The sequence below is a fragment of the Crassostrea angulata genome, chromosome 7 (genome assembly GCF_025612915.1).
Source record: "Crassostrea angulata isolate pt1a10 chromosome 7, ASM2561291v2, whole genome shotgun sequence".
Classification (NCBI taxonomy): Eukaryota; Metazoa; Mollusca; class Bivalvia; order Ostreida; family Ostreidae; genus Magallana; species Magallana angulata.
In genome coordinates this window covers 51,358,471-51,378,206 of record NC_069117.1, presented here as the reverse complement: position 1 = coordinate 51,378,206, position 19,736 = coordinate 51,358,471, and the positions used below count along the sequence as shown (strand labels likewise).

General features: G+C 33.9%; 2 protein-coding genes across 4 annotated transcripts in view; both read left to right on the top strand.

The window, feature by feature from the left end:
• Positions 1-1,831: 1,831 nt before the first annotated feature.
• LOC128155890 (tetraspanin-1-like) lies at positions 1,832-16,903 on the top strand. Of its 2 annotated transcripts, XM_052817774.1 has the most exons (9): positions 1,832-1,988; positions 6,059-6,147; positions 7,260-7,601; positions 7,959-8,066; positions 10,741-10,902; positions 13,467-13,550; positions 14,143-14,216; positions 15,029-15,040; positions 16,313-16,903. In XM_052817774.1, exons 2-9 carry the CDS (start codon positions 6,088-6,090, stop codon positions 16,356-16,358), a joined length of 888 nt encoding a protein of 295 aa, XP_052673734.1. In that variant the 5' UTR covers positions 1,832-1,988; positions 6,059-6,087; the 3' UTR covers positions 16,359-16,903. The 2 variants fall into 2 exon arrangements, with proteins under 2 accessions (XP_052673734.1, XP_052673735.1); XM_052817775.1 differs by lacking the exon at positions 15,029-15,040.
• LOC128155891 (tetraspanin-1-like) overlaps positions 16,854-19,736 on the top strand; it is a 19,142-nt gene continuing 16,259 nt past the window's right edge. For both annotated transcript variants that reach the window (XM_052817776.1, XM_052817778.1), the window contains exon 1: positions 16,854-16,990. The gene's annotated coding sequence lies outside the window, so the exon portion shown is untranslated. The remainder of the gene's footprint in view (positions 16,991-19,736) is intronic.

Here is a 19,736-nt window from a genome sequence, read left to right as displayed (position 1 = left end):
TGTATTTCAATGAAAGGAATATGATTTGAAGAGAAAAATTCAGTTGAATGTTTCTTTGATCAAAAACAGCTTTAGGCTCATTCATACACTATTTAACTGGTACTAGGAAGTGATCTCAAGCTTAAGACTCGATCATTCAAAATTTCAACGAAAGGGAGATGTTATGTTTTGAGGAGAAAAATTCAGCTGAACGTTTAGATTTAATGAAATTGTTTCCTGAAGTACTTTCAAAATTACATCATTACATTACAGAATTTATTTTATTATTTTTTACAAAATAAAACATTTGCCCACGTGATGCATCACTCTTTAAAGTACAACCATCAATTTTTTTTAACCGATAAGGTTCGCGTGGTTGACATTTCCATTTCTTGTGTTAATCATGAAACTACAGCCTCCAGTCGCTGCTTAATGTTTCAATATTCAAGCAAAATTCAAGTAAAACTACAATTTATAGGTATTTGACTGATTATTTTATTCAGAGTTAATATAAATACCGTGAAAAAACTTCATGTGCCTTAAGTAATTGGCTCAGCAGGAGTGAAATATTTGCATAAACTGTTGCCAACGGTTCATCCAGGCATTCTACGGATAAAACACGGTGTAAAATGATGTTGGAGAGTATTCAGATTGCTGGGGGTTTTAGTGTTTAAGTACAGTGCAACTATGATAAAGCCAGTTTATATTTATAATGTTTAATCTTAATATCTTGCATAAACTTCATTTTAAATACTTGTATGCATAAAGGACCAGAACATCCGCTAAAACATATTTATCCCGACTTCAATCATGCCGATGCATCTTAATGTTTATACCTTAAAAATACATAGATGGAAAGTTTTGGCAATGTTGACAAAATATTAAATTTCATCGGCTTATATTTACTGGTAAACGACATATGGCTCCTCCTCATCAATAAATGTAACATGAAGGCATATTGATTTCTTGATTTGACTTCTTTTTTCTTGACATCAAAATACACTGATCCTCTGTTTCGATGATATTGCTATTTTTTAAAAGTTCATTATTTTCTTGAGTAATCAAATATTATATTATAATTAAGATTACAATAAGTATTACAATAAGTATAAGTCCATGTAATTACATTGCTTGCTGTCTGATGTTCTAAATGTGCACAAGTGTCAAATTTACACAAGTGTCAAATTTACACGTGTCTATATTTGTTTTACACAAGTGTCAAATTTACACATGTCTATATTTGTTTCGGGAATTGTATGAAAAATATTTTTACTTTTGTCCTAGCGGCTTATCAACTAGAATATTGATGTGCGAGTCCTGCAGAGAAACCCACCCACAGGACGATCTCTATTGTCCTTCACAAAATCAAAACGTTGGTCATATTGACCATTTGATAAGAAAAAGAAATGAATTTGTTATATGCAGTAGTTTATGTACAAGAGCATAATGACGTCATAAAGGCCGTAAAGAAGAAATGGAAAAATGGAAATGGGCTAGAAACTTTGTACACACATTTACATGTTAACATATACACACAGTACGACGTAGCAACCCCCCCCCCCCCCCCAATTCATTATCCCATGAATTGTAGATTTGTTGGGGTGACTTTTAATAAAAACAGTTTAAAAAGTGTTTTTTATATATCATTTTATAAGTAAACATGTTAGTACATTGTTCTTAATTCTTATATGTCTGTAAACTCATCAATAATGACTTCAGATTGAGTGGCAATTAAAACCTCCTGTTTGGTTTTCTAATTACTCCTAAGATTTAAAAGGGAAGGTAGTTGCTGATATGCATATACACCGGACGGTGCTTCGACCATCGACATTATAGGTGTATAACCCTGTAACTGAATTTTTCATCGATCTTTACGGTATGAAGTCTCTTTAAACTCCCCCAATAGAACGCCTTGCCGATCCACTGTTTGAACGTCGTGGCGAAATACAGGCTCTTGAAACCCGTGACTTTAAAATCGGTCCCTTTTCTGAAGGAATAAACACTGAACGGTACGTAATTTATCCATACAATCTTAATTTGCATTTGGTAGAAATTTCTTTGACAATTTCGAGAGAATATACCTTTCATTTGATTTTTGCTTTCTTGTATTGGTATGAACCGTTAAGTAAACCTTTGTTTTTGGTCATTTTCCTCAACAGGAAACTTTTTTATATTTTTAAACGTAAAAAAATGTCGTATCACGTTATGAATACGCATCGCAAGGGTTTTCGTCTTTATAACACTGTAATAATAGCACGAGTAAAGTTTAAGACATTTTGACTATCATTTATTATTTTTCATCATTTGATGAATGGTCTCAAATGGAACGGTATTCAGAAAATAATAATGTTAACGTTTGAATGTGTGTTTTTGACTTCTTGGGCGATCGGGTAAACATTACATTAGCTAGCATGTGACGTTGAAGATAAATAATTGCTTTTCCTTTAAATTCCAAGTTTTGATTTAAAGTTAAACCTTTAACTAGGTTTAATTTGATCGCTAGATGATAGGTTATTCGACAAACAATGTTCTAGAGAAAATCGTGTGTTAACTGAATGGGTTGAAAACAAAGAAGAAAAAAGGCTTTGAGAACAACAAAATGGTACCAACCCCTTCATGGTTATCTTTGGTCTCAAATTTCAAATATGCACGTACTACCTTTGAATAGAACAAATACTCTTAAGATCTCTCCGTTTCATATTAGCGAACATAGAATTTTTTTTAACTTCCTTTAAACCAGCAACAAAAATAACGCGAAAAGTGATGAGATTTCCCTTTAACATGTACCGAGTGAATTTGTACATGGTTCAGCGGTGAAATTGAATTGTGGCCATACTGTTCCGGGCTATGATCGATATTTTACTCTTAAGCCATTTTTCCAGTCTTCATATTCATGAAATCAATATTAGAGAATTGATTATGACTCTGTTACAATATCCGGAATTAATAAAGAAGGTCCTTTATTGATGCATGTATGGAATTTGTTTTTATAGGTTAAAAACTCTCATGAATTTTCTATGTAGCAATAATTTAAAAACTGAATATTTTGTTTTCATTTCAGTAAAATTACGCGCTCCTATCTCTTTTTATATATTTTTCTGAAATGTCAACATTTAACAGTTTATTTTACTTTTAAAATCAAACTTTAAGCAGCGTTAAACAATGAAAATATTGCCCTGTTTTTATTTCAGGAACTAAACAGCCATTGTTTTTTAGGAAACCGAATCAATGCTTTTTGTTATGGTTATGAAACGCCTAGCTGCGGGTATGTAGCTCCCGGTCTGAAAAAATTCGGATTGACGACCTGGGCTGCATTTTACAAAAGAACTTACGACAAAGTCGTAATTCTTTTCAGTCTCATGGAACGGTCTTTAATGAACAAAATTTATATCAAACCATTTATTTACAACTATTTTGATTTTCATACTTGTATTTTACAGATATTACAATAAAACATTGATTAGTTTGTGTTTAAAAAACATTCATTAATTTGTCGTAAGTCGTAAGTTCTTTTGTGAAACGCAGCCCTGGCTCTCCGGTCTGTCAATATATTTTTTCCCGGAGAGCTACAGTTCTGCAGCTATTCAATTTACTATTGAAATCGGACGTTCATCCGAATTTTCTTCAGACCGGGAGCTACAGGCCTGCAGCTATGAAACCCGAATAGATTGCAACTACCCCCTCCCCCCCCCCCCCCCTCATTTGCAGCTTATATCACCTGGATTCTCGCCGTTTCATACCTTAATCGGGTTCTAGGTGTCGTATACGTATACTTAATTATCACAATATGTACACTGAGGGTACTTAATAGTACCAACATATTGAATATTGAGAATATTGAATTAATTATAAATTATTATGTTAGCCATGTAGTTCATGTTTACTGTATAGAATTACCTGGATAGCAATATCACCCTGTGTAAAAGGATATCTTAACAGTACAAGGAGTCAAAAAACCGACAGAAAATAGATTTATGGTTTATAGGCAGCCTTTCAGCTGTACAGTACTTGCAATCAAGCTTGCACACACTTTGGAACTCATCTTCTCTGTTTTATTTCATTTATGTGGATGTTTATTTATTTTAGAGGTAATCGTGTTGAAAAAAATGGACACCTGAACGTGATATGTTGTTTATTTTACTTTCTAGAATACACATTAAACATTTGCACTGACTATCCAATAAATCATGTACATGGGGAAAAAAATGTCTGAAATTCATTGCGAAAAGACCAAAGTTAGCTATCGCAATTAGAAGCTTTTAAAACTTGCTTGTGAAATTCAATCTTTTTGTCGACCCATAATTATCATTTTAAATCCTGTCTACTGGTGTTATGTTCTTAAATTTCGTTTTTGTAAAAAGATAATGTTTAAAATTTTCAGCATATTTCCAATTATTTTTTTAAGTCCAAAACATGTGAAAGTTAAATAAATCTTCATTGCATACCCTTGAATGAAACTATTATACAAAATGTGTTAATCGAGGGACTTTTAACATTCTACTGAAGGATTCTTATTTATATATATTTCTAAAACTTTTGTCTAATTTTTGGGTCGCAGGGAAGTTCAAATGAATAGAATTGGCCTTCCGAAGAAAACGTCAGCGTTAGAGGAATATTATTTTACTTCGTGTATTGAAAGTGAGAAGTGGGCAAACATTGAAATAGGATTGCGAAGTTGGAATGGGTTTTAATCGTGCGCCATAAACATAGACAACTGAATGCCGTGTTTTAAGTTAGAGTCGAGGATCCCCTTACACACCGTTCTATTTGTTCCAGATCGGGGTCCTGGTGTTTGATCTAATCTTTAAAGCAGTTGAGAATCCTCAAATGTTGAGGTATTGGTCACCGAATGTGCATTTGTCCCTGATTTATAACTCTAAAGTATCAATTGGCCGATTAATTCGTGTGGAATTCAGATTGCAACTTGGTGTGCTGCAAGTTATACCTGTCATGTTTAAAAAATTATGAGGATAAAGAAGGGGCGGAGAAAGCGAATCGACAAAGTCCCCTTTTAATCTTTAAAATTATACTTAACATGATCTAATTAGATAAGCTTACTAAAAACAAAGCTTACTTGTTCGTTGATTAATATTTCTTTGTTTTCGTTTGAAAATCTGGCGTCATTGTGATCATGAACATTCTTGACGAATAAAATTATCACTGAATAGGATATTAATTCTGCATTTGGTGATTTGATGAAAAAAATATTTTATGTTTATTTCGAGATACATGTATCTGTGCTACATGTACCTTCGAATTCAACATACTGGAACGATTTAATTATTCGACTTTTCTTCTATCGTGGCAAGTGAAATTCATTTCACATTTTTGTTCCGGTTTAATCATATAAAACAAAAACCTTAAATAGAGTTTCGGATAAATTAAAACAAAAAGTTTTGAAAACGTGCTTTTGTATTTTTTTTTCATTACAAAGAAACTAACCATGGTTTCTCCAATTATCAAAGATATGTTGTAGAATAACGTTCTTTCTAAGATAAAGTCGCGAGGCATTAAATAGTCGTTTCTTATCCAAGTAAATTACTATGATGACCCCCCCCCCCCCTTTGTTCTGTCTTAACCCCACCATAACACGACTAAGTCGTCTTACATTATAACAATATCGGCAAGCCGGGACGATTATGTTGATATTCAACTAAATTTTATAGTCATGCAAATCATTTATTTTGACATGAAACTTAGTTTTATGGACAAAATTAATGTGCATGACAGCATGTCATTATAGACAATAAACGCGTGACCCGGATAATGTTAAAAAAATGAAAAAATGAATATAAGAAAAATCAATCAACGATTATCAACAAAAATTTTGCCATTTGAAAACTATTTTTGTTTAATTTGATAATTTTTATATACATCTTTGGCTATCCTGAAGTACAGTAAAAAAAAAATTCGTTTATATATTAAAAAATGATATTAGATTAATGATAAAAGGTTGAAAAAGATCGAATTTAGATCCGTTTATTACATGCAGTTTGATTGGGTAACATTATACTCATGTGCATTGCTAATGAGATATATCCTGTGTTATTTGAATTCATTTCTCATTTTCTTTAAATAGGGTGCGCTGACACGACAAAGAAGAAAGCCATGGGTTGTTTAGTAGGGTTAGGGAGGATATTGATAGTCATTATCAACATCATATTTCTGGTAAGTTTTTTTTTAGAGAGAGAGAAAGAGAGAGAGAGGGGGTAGTTCTGTAAGATGTTCATTAACCTGGCCCCATTCTTACTTTCAAAGAAATTCTTATGCGTCAATAATGAGAGTGCTTGTAACTCAACCTATGGTATTAATTCAAACTAGACTTTCTCAATCTATAGTCTTGTTTATCATTCATTGTGTGATTTATTATAATTAGTTCATCGCTATTTAGAAAAATACTGGAAGATTGTCCTGGGTTCTATAGTATTTGATTGCCAGTAATGATGACACCCCCCCCCCTTTTTTTTTTTACCAAAACAGTACGTCACTGAGTTCATATGTATACAATGTGCAGTTGTATATACATGTCATACCGCTCATCGGAGAGTTTTGACACCGCGGTTTCTTGTACCTTGAAAACCGATTACTTATGACAATTTCTAACGTTTATTCTTACCAAACTGACTACAAGTCCAAAAAAAGGATATTGGTCGATTTTGGTGTTCAGTATTGTAGCACTTTATTAAAATTTTTTTAAAAAAACCCTGCATGAAACATGTCTTATTGAACTTGGATACAAAAGCATAATGAATTTTACTCAATATATAAGCAGTTTTAATTAAGATTTTGACGTGACACCAGCTGTGAGCCAATGTTCAAAATTAAAAGTTTCCTGTGTAAGCGCTAGAACACTTATCCCAGTCACACATCTCCGTGCGTGTACACAAAGGCGATTGTTCTGCTTACAGCATAAATACTCTTACCAGAATATTGTTGCGAGTAATTTTGTTTTCTTTATGATACACAATACAACTTTCTGAGTGGTTATCACCCCCAACTTTTTAAAAAATTACAGTAATTAACATGGAACTGCAGATTTTATTATCATGTCCTTATTTAGAAGCTTTTTTTAGTACCAAATTAGTGTAAATAAACGTGCATACGTATGTACGCAAAAACATTAAACCATACCAAAAATACTTTACATTTATCACGTTAAGAATATTATTGCTGAAGAACCAACTGTTTGAATCAGTAATCACATGAAGATACCTTCCAGTGTGTCACACGAAGAACACACTGTATAATGCGAAAGATGACCAATTGTTATGCCTTTCCAGATACTTGGTTTAGTGTTCTTTGCCCTGGGACTCGTCTGTCTCGTGGGAGAGTCTATGCTGAAACCTTACTACCAGAGTGTACTGGATACACTCAAAGCTCAGCTCGAGTCCAACAACTTTGGTACCATTGACCTCTCGTCCTTCAACATCAGCGCCCTGATCGGGGGCCTGGGCTACTTCTTCGTGGGTCTGGGCCTCTTCCTGCTGATCATCACCATTCTGGGTTGTTGCGGGGCCTGTTGTAAGGTCAAGTACATGCTGATCACGTATGCTGTCATCGTCATCGTCATTCTCGCCGGAGAAATCGTCTTCATGGGGATTCTGTATGGGTCACCAGACACGGTATGAACAACTGAGAAATTTTATTTGATTTAGTTTAAAATACTGGACGCTCAACAATCCACCTTGAAAAATTAAATTATGAGTTTTAGCTATATATGTATATATGTAGTAAAGGGAAAAAATTGAAAACTTTTTTAGGTTAAATTTTGAATATTTCCTTATATCTTTTTTCAGATGTTTGTGTTAGGGATATTAATTAAGTATAAAAATGGCCACGGCTATTAACCTTTCTTAAAGCTCACAATACCATCGGTCGATTATAAGGAGTTTAACGAAAAACAAACTTTCACCAACTAGCTATTAACGAGACGGTTTGATAAAAATTGCATTACCAAATATACATTGTCTTGTCTACAGATAAAGGACGAGATGAAGGGCCCTCTAAAGGCATCTATTCAAAGTGATTACATGGGATTTAATGGCACCAACATTGTTAGTCTAGGCTGGAATTTCGCTCACAGACAGGTAAAAATCAAAACGCACACACACAGGTAAAAAATTAAAACGAACATAAACAGGGTAAACTCAAAACACACACAGACAGGTAAAAAGCAAAACGCAGACAGACAAGTAAAAAAATCAAAACACACAAAGACAGATAAAATATCAAACGCATGCAGACAAGTAAGAATCAAATGCACACAGGTAAAAATCAATCGCACGCAGACAGGTAAAAGTCTAAATGCAGATAAACAATTAAGGTAAACTCAAAACGCACGCAGACAGGTAAAAAAAAAACCCACACACAGACAGGTAAAAAAATATAAAAGCGTACATAGACATGTAAAAATCAAATGCACACACACATAAAACTCAGAACGCACACAGACAGGCAAAAATCATAACGCACACAGACAGGCAAAAATCAAAACGCACACAGACAGGCAAAATCATAACGCACACAGGCAGGCAAAAATCATAACGCACACAGACAGGCAGCGTACATAGACATGTAAAAATAAAACGCACACACACATAAAACTCAGAACGCACACAGACAGGCAAAAATCATAACGCACACAGACAGGCAAAAATCAAAACGCACACAGACAGGCAAAATCATAACGCACACAGGCAGGCAAAAATCATAACGCACACAGACAGGCAAAATCATAACGCACACAGACAGGCAAAATCATAACGCACACAGACAGGCAAGAATCATAACGCACACAGACAGGCAAAATCATAACGCACACAGGCAGGCAAAAATCATAACGCACACAGACAGGCAAAAATCATAACGCACACAGACAGGCAAAATCATAACGCACACAGACAGGCAAAAATCATAACGCACACAGACATAAAACTCAGAACGCACACAGACAGGCAAAATCATAACGCACACAGACAGGCAAAAATCATAACGCACACAGACATAAAAATCATAACGCACACAGACAGGCAAAATCATAACGCACACAGACAGGCAAAAATCATAACGCACACAGACATAAAAATCATAACGCACACAGACAGGCAAAATCATAACGCACACAGACAGGCAAAAATCATAACGCACACAGAAAAAAAAACCACGGCTCGTTGTTCAGCGAGGAGATTAGACCAAAACAAAAAATACAAACAAATGAACTACCTTAAAACTTTTTCTGCGTTTGCATATAAATGACATTTCAAGATGAATGATATCATAAAAATGACTTAAGATTAGTACAATGTACAAAGAACGATGTGTGAAATATAAATATTAAGCATAGTTACTTATGATAATCATCACTTTAGTTATCTATTTCGCTAAAATTCTATGATACAATCAACGGTAAATATGAAAATATAACTTTTTGTTCAATTCTTTGTTCAATACTGCCTATTAGTATAAATACTTTTTTGGGAGTTGATTTTAATCAACTCTCCTATGCAGTTACTCTGACAAACCGAAAGTGAAACAGTGTTTGGACCAAAGCACAAATCATCGCCGCTGACAAAAATTAGTTCTTTTATATTTATAAATACCTTGAAAAAAGTCAGATTTTAAATGGTACGAACAATTTAGATATTTTTTGTAGTTGTATGTATTCTTACGCTAGTGTTCATTATAGTCACGTTCAACTCGACGCTCGGCTGTCTCAGTAAATCTCCGACGAGCATAGAGTCTATCTTGCTTGTCGGAGATTAACGGCGAGAGCCGAGCGTTTGGTTGAACGAGACGAGAGTTTAACATTGCTTGGATCCATAAATTTTCTAGAAATATTTCTATCACTAATACATAGTTTGATTGAATTTATTCTATCTTTAAATATTACTTAACATGATTCATACGGGGTTTTATCAACATTCTTGTGTCGAAAAAGTCCGAAAATTCATATTATAAAAATGTGCATAATTCAAATACAGATTAGAAACTACCTGTACTTGTCATGCAAAATAACATATCTTTGATTTTAAAATGAATAACCATCGATGAAATCAACTCCCGTCAGTTCTTCGGTACTTTGATTTCAAACCGATCTGTCAAATTCATATCTATTAATGAATTTTATTACGATCGAAACAATGTGCTGAATTACCAGTTCGTATTGGGGTACTTTTTCCTTCAAATCTGAATGTTTCATTAGCGTCCGTACAGAATTGACAAATAATAAAAAATATACCACCTAACGAAAATACATGGTCAGTCACCTGAAGTTTTTAAAATCTTTCTAAGGTCGCCGCAGTGCAAATAGACGAGCTATTGAACCTTTGAAGAGAAACATAGGTAAACAGAAATAAAATACAGGTGCTTGAAAATGAATATCAATTCAAATATTTATTCTCTAGACGAGTTTAGCATACGATGATTTCGTTCAAACTTGTTTGAAGGCAATTTCTTGGCCTATTACCCCCATCCCCCAAAAAGATCAATTTTGGTACTGCAGGTCATGGGTGGTGAAAATTAGAATAGTTAAAATTATCACCTTCTCATCATGTCTCAACTCACCCTCTTTTATAACACGCACTGTGTTTTACTATCATACATATATACTATTAAATTGTTACTTAATATTGCTGCAGGGAAAAAAACCAATTCATGAACCGAAAACCTATCGCTTTGAAATCCTCCTTTACTCGAAAGTTAACACATTTAGACATTTCTTTTTTGCTTTTACTTATGGTTTTATCATTATTTGCTTGGTAGTTTTCGTGCTGTGGAGTAGACAGTTACAACGATTTCACGGGCGGAGTCAAATGGAACACAAACTACGGTGGCGGGCTGAAGGCCCCGATCACGTGCTGTATCACAATACCTGACTCAGGCACGCCTACCTGTGCCGAGACACCCTCTGACATATACACAAAGGTAAGGTTTATGTCTTATACAGTATCGTATCTCAAAGGTTTAACTGCATCCGCTGATAAAGAACTGTACACCCCTTGTAACGGCACAGCAGAAAAATCTCGCATATCCAGACTACCTATGTACGTATAAAGATTATTTCATTAATGTTTTAACACCCCCCCCCCCCCCCCCCCCGATTACGGTATCTTATTCGTCACTGTTATTATTACAAGGACAGGTTCTTAGGTTTTATCGCAGTAAGATATTCTTCTTTTGAACTAATGGGTCGATGATTATAAAAAATTCTTTGAATATTTTAATTAATCATTTAAAACATTGATCTCTGTTTCATTTGCGCTAAACGGGCATGTAATTTTTTTTCTTTGCAATGATGTTTTTGATGAATTTTCCTTTTTGTTACATGAGTGTTTTGATGAATATATTTAATGTATTTTCTGGTGGATTTATTACAGGGTTGCTATGATAAATTCTTTATTGATGCTTAGGAGTACTCTGATGGTTTCTATAGAGGTTATACGGAGCATAGAGTGTAGATAAATTTCTCTATTTAATTAAAAAGGGGTTCTATGTTGAATTTATAGTGGTACACTGATACTTATATTGTTATACGTGATTTCTGGTGAGTCTCGATATATGATGTTATACACGTGTTTTATGGCTATTTCTATTCGGTACTGTAGGGTTGTTTTGATTACTGTCTTTATATGTTGTGATAGGGGTGCTTTGATGGCTTTCTCTATTAGATGTAATAATGAATTTCTCTATTTTATTTCAGATTATAGAGGCGCTTAAATGTATTTTTCTTATGTTGTAGCGATGTCTTCATAACTTTCTTTCTTTGATATCATAGACTTGTTTCATATACCTCCTCTTTTTGTTGGTGATGGGATTCTTTGATAGGTTTCTCTATACAATGTTGTAGGGGTTCTCTGATTAATTTCTCTATACAATGTTGTAGGGGTTCTATGAAAGATTTCTCTATACAATGTTGTAGGGGTTCTATGATAGCTTTCTCTATTCAATGTTGTAGGGGTTCTATGATAGATTTCTCTATACAATGTTGTAGGGGTTCTATGATAGATTTCTCTATTCAATGTTGTAGGGGTTCTATGATAGATTTCTCTATTCAATGTTGTAGGGGTTCTCTGATTAATTTCTCTATACAGTGTTGTAGGGGTTCTATGATAGCTTTCTCTATTCAATGTTGTAGGGGTTCTATGATAGATTTCTCTATTCAATGTTGTAGGGGTTCTATGATAGATTTCTCTATTCAATGTTGTAGGGGTTCTCTGATTAATTTCTCTATACAATGTTGTAGGGGTTCTATGATAGATTTCTCTATTCAATGTTGGATAGCTCTCTCTATTCAATGTTGTAGGGGTTCTATGATAGATTTCTCTATTCAATGTTGTAAGGGTTCTCTGATTAATTTCTCTATACAATGTTGTAGGGGTTCTATGATAGATTTCTCTATTCAATGTTGTAGGGGTTCTCTGATTAATTTCTCTATACAATGTTGTAGGGGTTCTATGATAGATTTCTCTATTCAATGTTGTAGGGGTTCTATGATAGCTTTCTCTATTCAATGTTGTAGGGGTTCTATGATATATTTCTCTATTCAATGTTGTAGGGGTTCTATGATAGCTTTCTCTATTCAATTTTGAAGGGGTTCTATGATAGATTTCTCAATTCAATGTTGTAGGGGTTCTATGAAAGCTTTCTCTATTCAATGTTGTAGGTATTCTCTGATTAATTTCTCTATACAATGTTGAAGGGGTTCTATGATAGATTTCTCTATACAATGTTGTAGGGTTCTCTGATCTGATAAATTTCTCTATACATTGTAGTAGGGGTTCTCTGATAGCTTTCTCTATTCAATATTGTAGTGGTTCTATGATAAATTTCTCTATACATTGTTGTAGGGGTTCTCTGATCTGATAATTTTCTCTATACATTGTTGTAGGGGTTCTCTGATAAATTTCTCTATACATTGTTGCAGGGGGTATCTGATAACTTTCTCTACCCTATGCTGTAGGGATTCTCTAATGAATTTCTCTGTACTATATTGTGCTCTGATTGTATGATGTTGTAGGGGTGCTCTGATTTTTTTACAGGATGTGGTACGGTTGCTATGATCATTCTTTTTTATATGACGTTGTAGGGCTGCTCTTTTACATGATGTTGTATGAGCGCTCAAATTATTTTTTAACATGATGTTGAAGGGGTGCTCTTATTATTTTTTTACATGATGTTGTAGGGGGGCTCTTATTATTTTTTACATGATGTTGTAGAGGTATTCTGATATTTTTACATGATGTTGAAGGGGTGCTCTTATTATTTTTTACATGATGTTGTATTGGGGCTCTTATTATTTTTTTACATGATGTTGTAGGGGTGCTCTGATTATTTTTTACATGATGTTGTAGAGGTATTCTGATATTTTTACATGATGTTGGAGGAGGGCTCTTATAATCTTTTATATGACGGTGTAGGGGTGCTTTGACGACTTTCTATTTTCAATGCTGTAGGGGTGCATTGATGAATTTCTGTTTTCAATGTTGTAGGGGTGCTTTGATGAAGTCTACAACATGTTGCTGGGTAACGTGTCCCTGGTGGCTGGCTCCATCGCTGGATGCGGTTGCTTTCAGGTAATCACCTTCTCTCCCCCCTCCTTCGACTTTTTCAAATGTTTTAACATAATCATTTAAACTATGTAAGAGTTACTGTCATAATAGTTTTGAAAGGCTGTCTTATACTCAGCTCGCTAAATTTCAAAATGCTAGCGCTCTAGAAGTGTTATCTTGCTTAAGACGTTATCTTTTGCTTATAATTTATTGCATCTATTTATAAATCTAAAGCCAAAAAAAATTACTATATGTATTTAAGTTATTTTTATAAATTAAAGCATTTTTAACGAAGCTGTTATACTTTAAAATATAAAAAAGCGGAATTTTGTGCAAAACTTTTAAATTTGAGGACTACAGGGCCCAAATAACGAATTTCAAACATGTAGTGTTGATGGTAACCAAATGACCTCAGAAACAAAGATAATAATTATAACCATCATCCATGAGAGACACCGCCAGACTTATCCATATTTTCTAACATCAATCCGAGTCTATGATACATGTATACAATAAATAATACCCGAATTCAAGAGTTATTGAACCTTGCTCAGGAGTGAATGACTTATTAAAACGATTCATTCAACATATTAAATAACTGGGGTTTCTTTTGCAGCTTGTTTTGATCATCTTTGCATTGATAATTTTCTGCGACGCCCGACAATCATCAAAAGTCAATCCGAAACAGTAGTAAGTATATGCGTTTGATACAGGTTTTAATAAATCTTGATTGTCACCTTGAAGAAAGAAATTAGGAAATGAAGCAATAGTAATTCGTTATTTAAAAAATACAAAGGGGAGGGGGGGGGTGGTTGACAGAAAGCAATTTAACAATTGAACGTGAAAAAGGTGTAGACTCTTTTCTTACTATAAGTTTATGGTTGTTCTTTGAACTTGACTGAAAAGTAGACCAACGAATTCAGGAGTCTGTAAGAAGTTGCTTTATATTGAAAACGCAGCATTTTAAACAAACCTGCACATTTACATGTTGTGTATTCAAAACCAACGGAAAACTCTATAAAGAAGTCAGCTAGAAGCATTGAATTCTTGTGAATTTCCCCGATCACGAACAATGGTCACGTTTGTTCGGTAAACAATAACTCAAGTAATACTGAACTTGGCTCTTGTTTGAGGGAGAACTTGATAGGCTTCCAATCGATCAGAAATATCTAACTGTTTGAACAAAGTCGTGTAAAATTTAGACGGTAATTCTAATGTGGCTGTTAAAATTTTATGATTTTTCCCTGAAATTTGAAGTAAGAAAATCTATACTATTATCTCGACACTCATCAAGATAATAGCATATACAAGATCAATTGCATCTCATTAAAACGCATCAAATTTATTTAAGGTACTAGTCTCCGCCTAGAAAGCAAGATGACTCTTACAATTAAAATATGCTGAAATCGTGCTCAATTACTCACAATGCGGGTACTAAAAAATTTTATCACAGAGAGTGTTACCTCAAATTGCTACAATTCATGTATCCTCGATATTTCCAGTGAGCGGAACGGGTAAGGCGTGAACATCATGGACATTTAGGGTCTTACATACTTAAGTCTGAGAACTCTGTCAAAATATCTTTTTTATATTAAAAATAGATGGTGATTTTCTCTTCTTTTGCTTTTTGGTTTTGAATAAAGACTTTCTGCATAATTTATTTTTTTATAGACTCTTGTTGGTAACGGCCCTTTCGAAATTATGAACTCTCATTCTCTCTCTCTCTCTCTCTCTCTCTCTCTCTCTCTCTCTCTCTCTCTGTTTACTTTTCAATTTTATCGGCACTTTTCTTATCTTATAAAAAAATCTTTGCTTACATATCAAAAAATCTTGAAAAATTATAAACATAAAAAAGCACATTACGTGATGAAATTCTCCCTCGAAAAATTGTTCCGCATTCGACGGTCGCAAATATAATATGCTTGTAGATTTAACAACACCAAACTTTCGTATGCGTATCAATTTTACAGCTGTATACTCTATAGTTATTAATTTACAAGATCTAATCAGATATATGCTTTCACCCCTTCTTTGTCGGGTGTTAAAAACTATCATATTAACGATTGATTTTGACCAAACACAATTTTTGAATTCAGGTTAACTTTTAGAGGCATTATCCATTGTTAAAAGTTTGGATAACTGGAGAGCCATGTTTGATCTTAAAGAATCTGTCATATTCATTGCACAAAATAAGAATTTATTTTGGATTTAGTACACATTCTGTCAAAGAGAAACAAATTTGTTTTGTTAATTGTTTTTTTTTCGAGGGTGAACTAACTTTAGACTTAAAAAAAGCTTCCTTTTTATTTCCCTATCTTTCTTTAGAGATTTTGAATAGTCTTCTTTATTCTTCGTTATTACTGCAAGTATTTGAAATATGTAAAAACTTTTAACAATGCTGGCGTGTGCCAAGGTTATGAACTTTGAACTGTTCTATTTCTTTTGCAAAGAGATGATATTTCACAACTTGTATTCTAATAACTTCTCAGTTATTAAAACCAGAAGACACAGCTTTAAAATACAGAAAAGTTTGTTCTATTTTTAAAAGAAGACACTGGATTTTTTCTAGATTTTTAGATGGGTTTTAATTTTTATCACTGCTAAATAATTATAATCAAAATTGCCCAATTTTCAAGAACGAATCATGTTTCAGTTCCCTAATTCATAAAAATCATAAGATTTTCTGATAAACGCATTAGGGGTATTTGACTTTGCAACCACTAAGTTTACTGGAATACGGTATTATAAAATTGGTTCTAACTAATTCTGTTGTTTGTATTTTACAGGACTTTCAACAATCCCCCGCCACCAACTCCCTCAGCACCATCCTAAAACATACGCAACTTTATAAACACAAAACGCAAAACTCACAGGATGCAACTCAGCGCGTTTAGTCAACAGAATGTTAACTGAAAGGACTGGAATGGTTACTGAATAACACAACAACAGTCAGCTTTCAGTCACATTTCTGTCATATTTCAGTTGACTAAATTGTAGAGTTTCATCATGTGACTGGAATATACTAGTCACGAAGTAACCACAATAAACAAGACAGTTTCCGTCCATTTATTTATTATTAAAGTAAAAAAAAAATTCAACGATTTGGATAACCATACAGAGGGAATTTATTTTCAGGAAAACTATAGAGAATTACAGAGACTTCTGTGTTTGTTTGTGACTGTACTGTTATTATACTATTTTGATATATATTTGCCAGTCATTTATCGTCTGCTGAGCAGAAATTGTTGTATCCTGTTGAATTATTATGTTTGCATCTTTTGACCATTATCTTGTATTTATTTTTGGTAACATGAATAATGAGGGTCCAATGATCTGAAAATGTTAATCTGTTTATGCAATAAATTGTTTTTTTTACAGTCTGGCTTCTGTTAGTGTCGTAGCAAAGATAATGCTGTGCATCTGCCTGGAGCAGAGATCACATCTAAATGTCAGTTGAAAAAAATGTATGTAGCCTTAGTTTCTGTTTGTTGCTTTTCGATATTTTAAATACCAAATGCCCTGGAGTTTTCAGAGAACAATTACCACTACGTCTAAAATTAATGTATTTGATATCTGACCTTCAAATATCACCCAAATCCAATTATTACTAGATGATTTTGGTCTCGACATTTTATTGAAAAAACAATTATAAAGTATTGTAATAAATTTAAATTACTGAGAACTTTACACCATTTTCTACGTCTCTAATAGTGTATTATTAACCACATTTAGAGGACTATTTGTATATTTTCAATATGATTTTGAGACCGAGGAGTGTTTTCTAAAGTAGTTTGGACGACCCTGAGCAAATGGTTAATGCTAAACAGGTTCAATTTCGGGGTGACGTGCAATTATTTGACCAAAAATTACAAACTACTCCTAATTTGATGCTAACGAAGCAGAGTGCGGTACAAATTGATGTTACTTTAAATTAAAATAATAAAATTTAATATGACTAAGCATAATGACATCAAATCTTTTCCGGTTGAAAGAAACGAACAATAATTCAATTTAACAGTGTCATTCCTATGTATAAGTTGTTGAATAAAACATCCCTTGGCTAGCGAAGACGGTTGGAATGTATTTTCGCCAATATCGTACGATTTTCTATTTTAAAAATGCCTACGTGAACAGATACTTTATTTCTGTAAATACACGTATTGGTAATTCAAATTGCATGCAAACAAATCAAACTCTTAAATTTTAAAATAACTCCAATATGATTCATAACCTAAATATCAGCGAAGATACTGCAGTTGATAGTTTTCAAAAGATCCGGAATCTTTCATTGTACGCCACACTGCCTTACTAGATAAATCGTTTTTACATCGCTTCTAATCAAGCGATTAGCATCAAATTATTCAAAGCGCGGGACATCTGATACAGTATTAAAATGGACGACCCAAGCAGTATTTAGAATGGAAAAAAATCAAACATAAATGATTTTTTTTAATGAATAGTAATAATGTTTGAATATTCATTTATCCAAATCGATCAGAATACATTCCAAATATGCTGACTACAAAGAGAGCGTTTTTTTTATTCATCCCTTAGTTGCTACATGTATAATGACAACCACTCAACTACCACAAATCATTAATAATAATTAAGTCAGCATAATGAAGAGCTATATCAACCAGAAGTTAATCCATTACGACTCCTTTCTGATTCATCGAATTTTGGCGATTGTGCATATCTGAAGACGAATTCGATTAAAGTTTCACAATCTCATTGACATGCAAAGTATTGAGAGCTGATTGTTTCAAATTCAATTTAAGAAGTTGATCTTGGCCTTCTGACATCTTTGTTAAGCTAGCGGATAAATTCAACAAATTCACCGATAGTGTTTCTGTTTCTGATACAATACTAGACGACGTATTAGCTAGGTCAGCGAAGACAATAGCATTCAAATACATCTCCGCTTCAACGTTCTATTTAGCGAAGACACTTTTTTCGAAATAGTTCCGCTTACGTGACGTCAGGTCCGGAACAAAAGGAATATGACTGTTTTTCTAGATGAACCTGTCCGTTTAATTTTCGTAAATATTACATACCTTTCTGATTTGTCTGACGACAAAGCTCTGTTTGCCTGGTTGACCTTTCTACACTGGTATATATGTTTTCAGCTTTATTGAATTCATTCACTGTCACTTCAGATTCTCATTTCGTAAACAAACGCCACCTCTTTCATCAACGAGGGGGGTGGGGGTGGGGTTGCCAAACTCGAAGTTCTCTTCTGAAGAGTCAAAGTTTTCCGATAAATATGCTACCGATTGGTGCAAGGTGCCTCGATTTCTCGACCACTCCTGCGTTTTCCTCCATCATGAATGTGACATTTTGAATCGTTCAAATTTTGGAATGAAGAGGATTCGTCTGCATGAAAAAATGACAATAAGAAACCGTCAACCATCTCTAAAATCCATAAAACAAAATACAAATTCAGAGCAGACCTAAAAAAGATAGAGGTAGGATCAGGTGCCTGGAAAAAGTGAGCATCCTCTGCTCACGGGTCACACCCGTTTTGCTCTTTGTCGTAATCGGGGTGGGGGGGGGGCGGAAAAGTCCGTAGACAATTAGGTGATTAATAATAGACTAACAATTAGTTTGAAAAACGTCAGTCAGCATGCGACCCAGTGGAAGATTGTATTTGCTAACAATGTCGTTGTATCGACCATAGAACTTACGAATAGATGACTTCAAACGAGACTGTTGATAGTCCTGTTTTATCAACTTTTTTGTCAGTAGCTTGCCTCGACTTAGAAAATGTTCATACGAAGAGCATGCCCTTGCGAATCGAATTAACCGAGAGACAAAAACACAATATGCAGGGTATATTGCTACATAAATAAGGAAAGTTGACGATAGAAAAATTGAAGTCATCGCGTTTATCATAAAGTATTGTTGTTAGATTACCATCAATGTCCATTTCCAGTAAAATATCCAAATATGAAACACATGTCTGCAGACAGATGACGCAAATTCTGTGGTATCTTTTATTTCAAGTTCAATGGGATATTGAGTCGACGTAAGATGGAAATAACAATTGTTAATTAATAATACGTCGTCGATATACCTGAATGTTAACTTGAAGGCCACAGCGAGTGATTTATTTTTTTCACGTACAAGTTTTTGAATAAATTCTGCTTCATAAGAATACAAAAATAGGTCTGCTAACAATGGGGCACAATTAGTACCCATGGGAATTCCAAC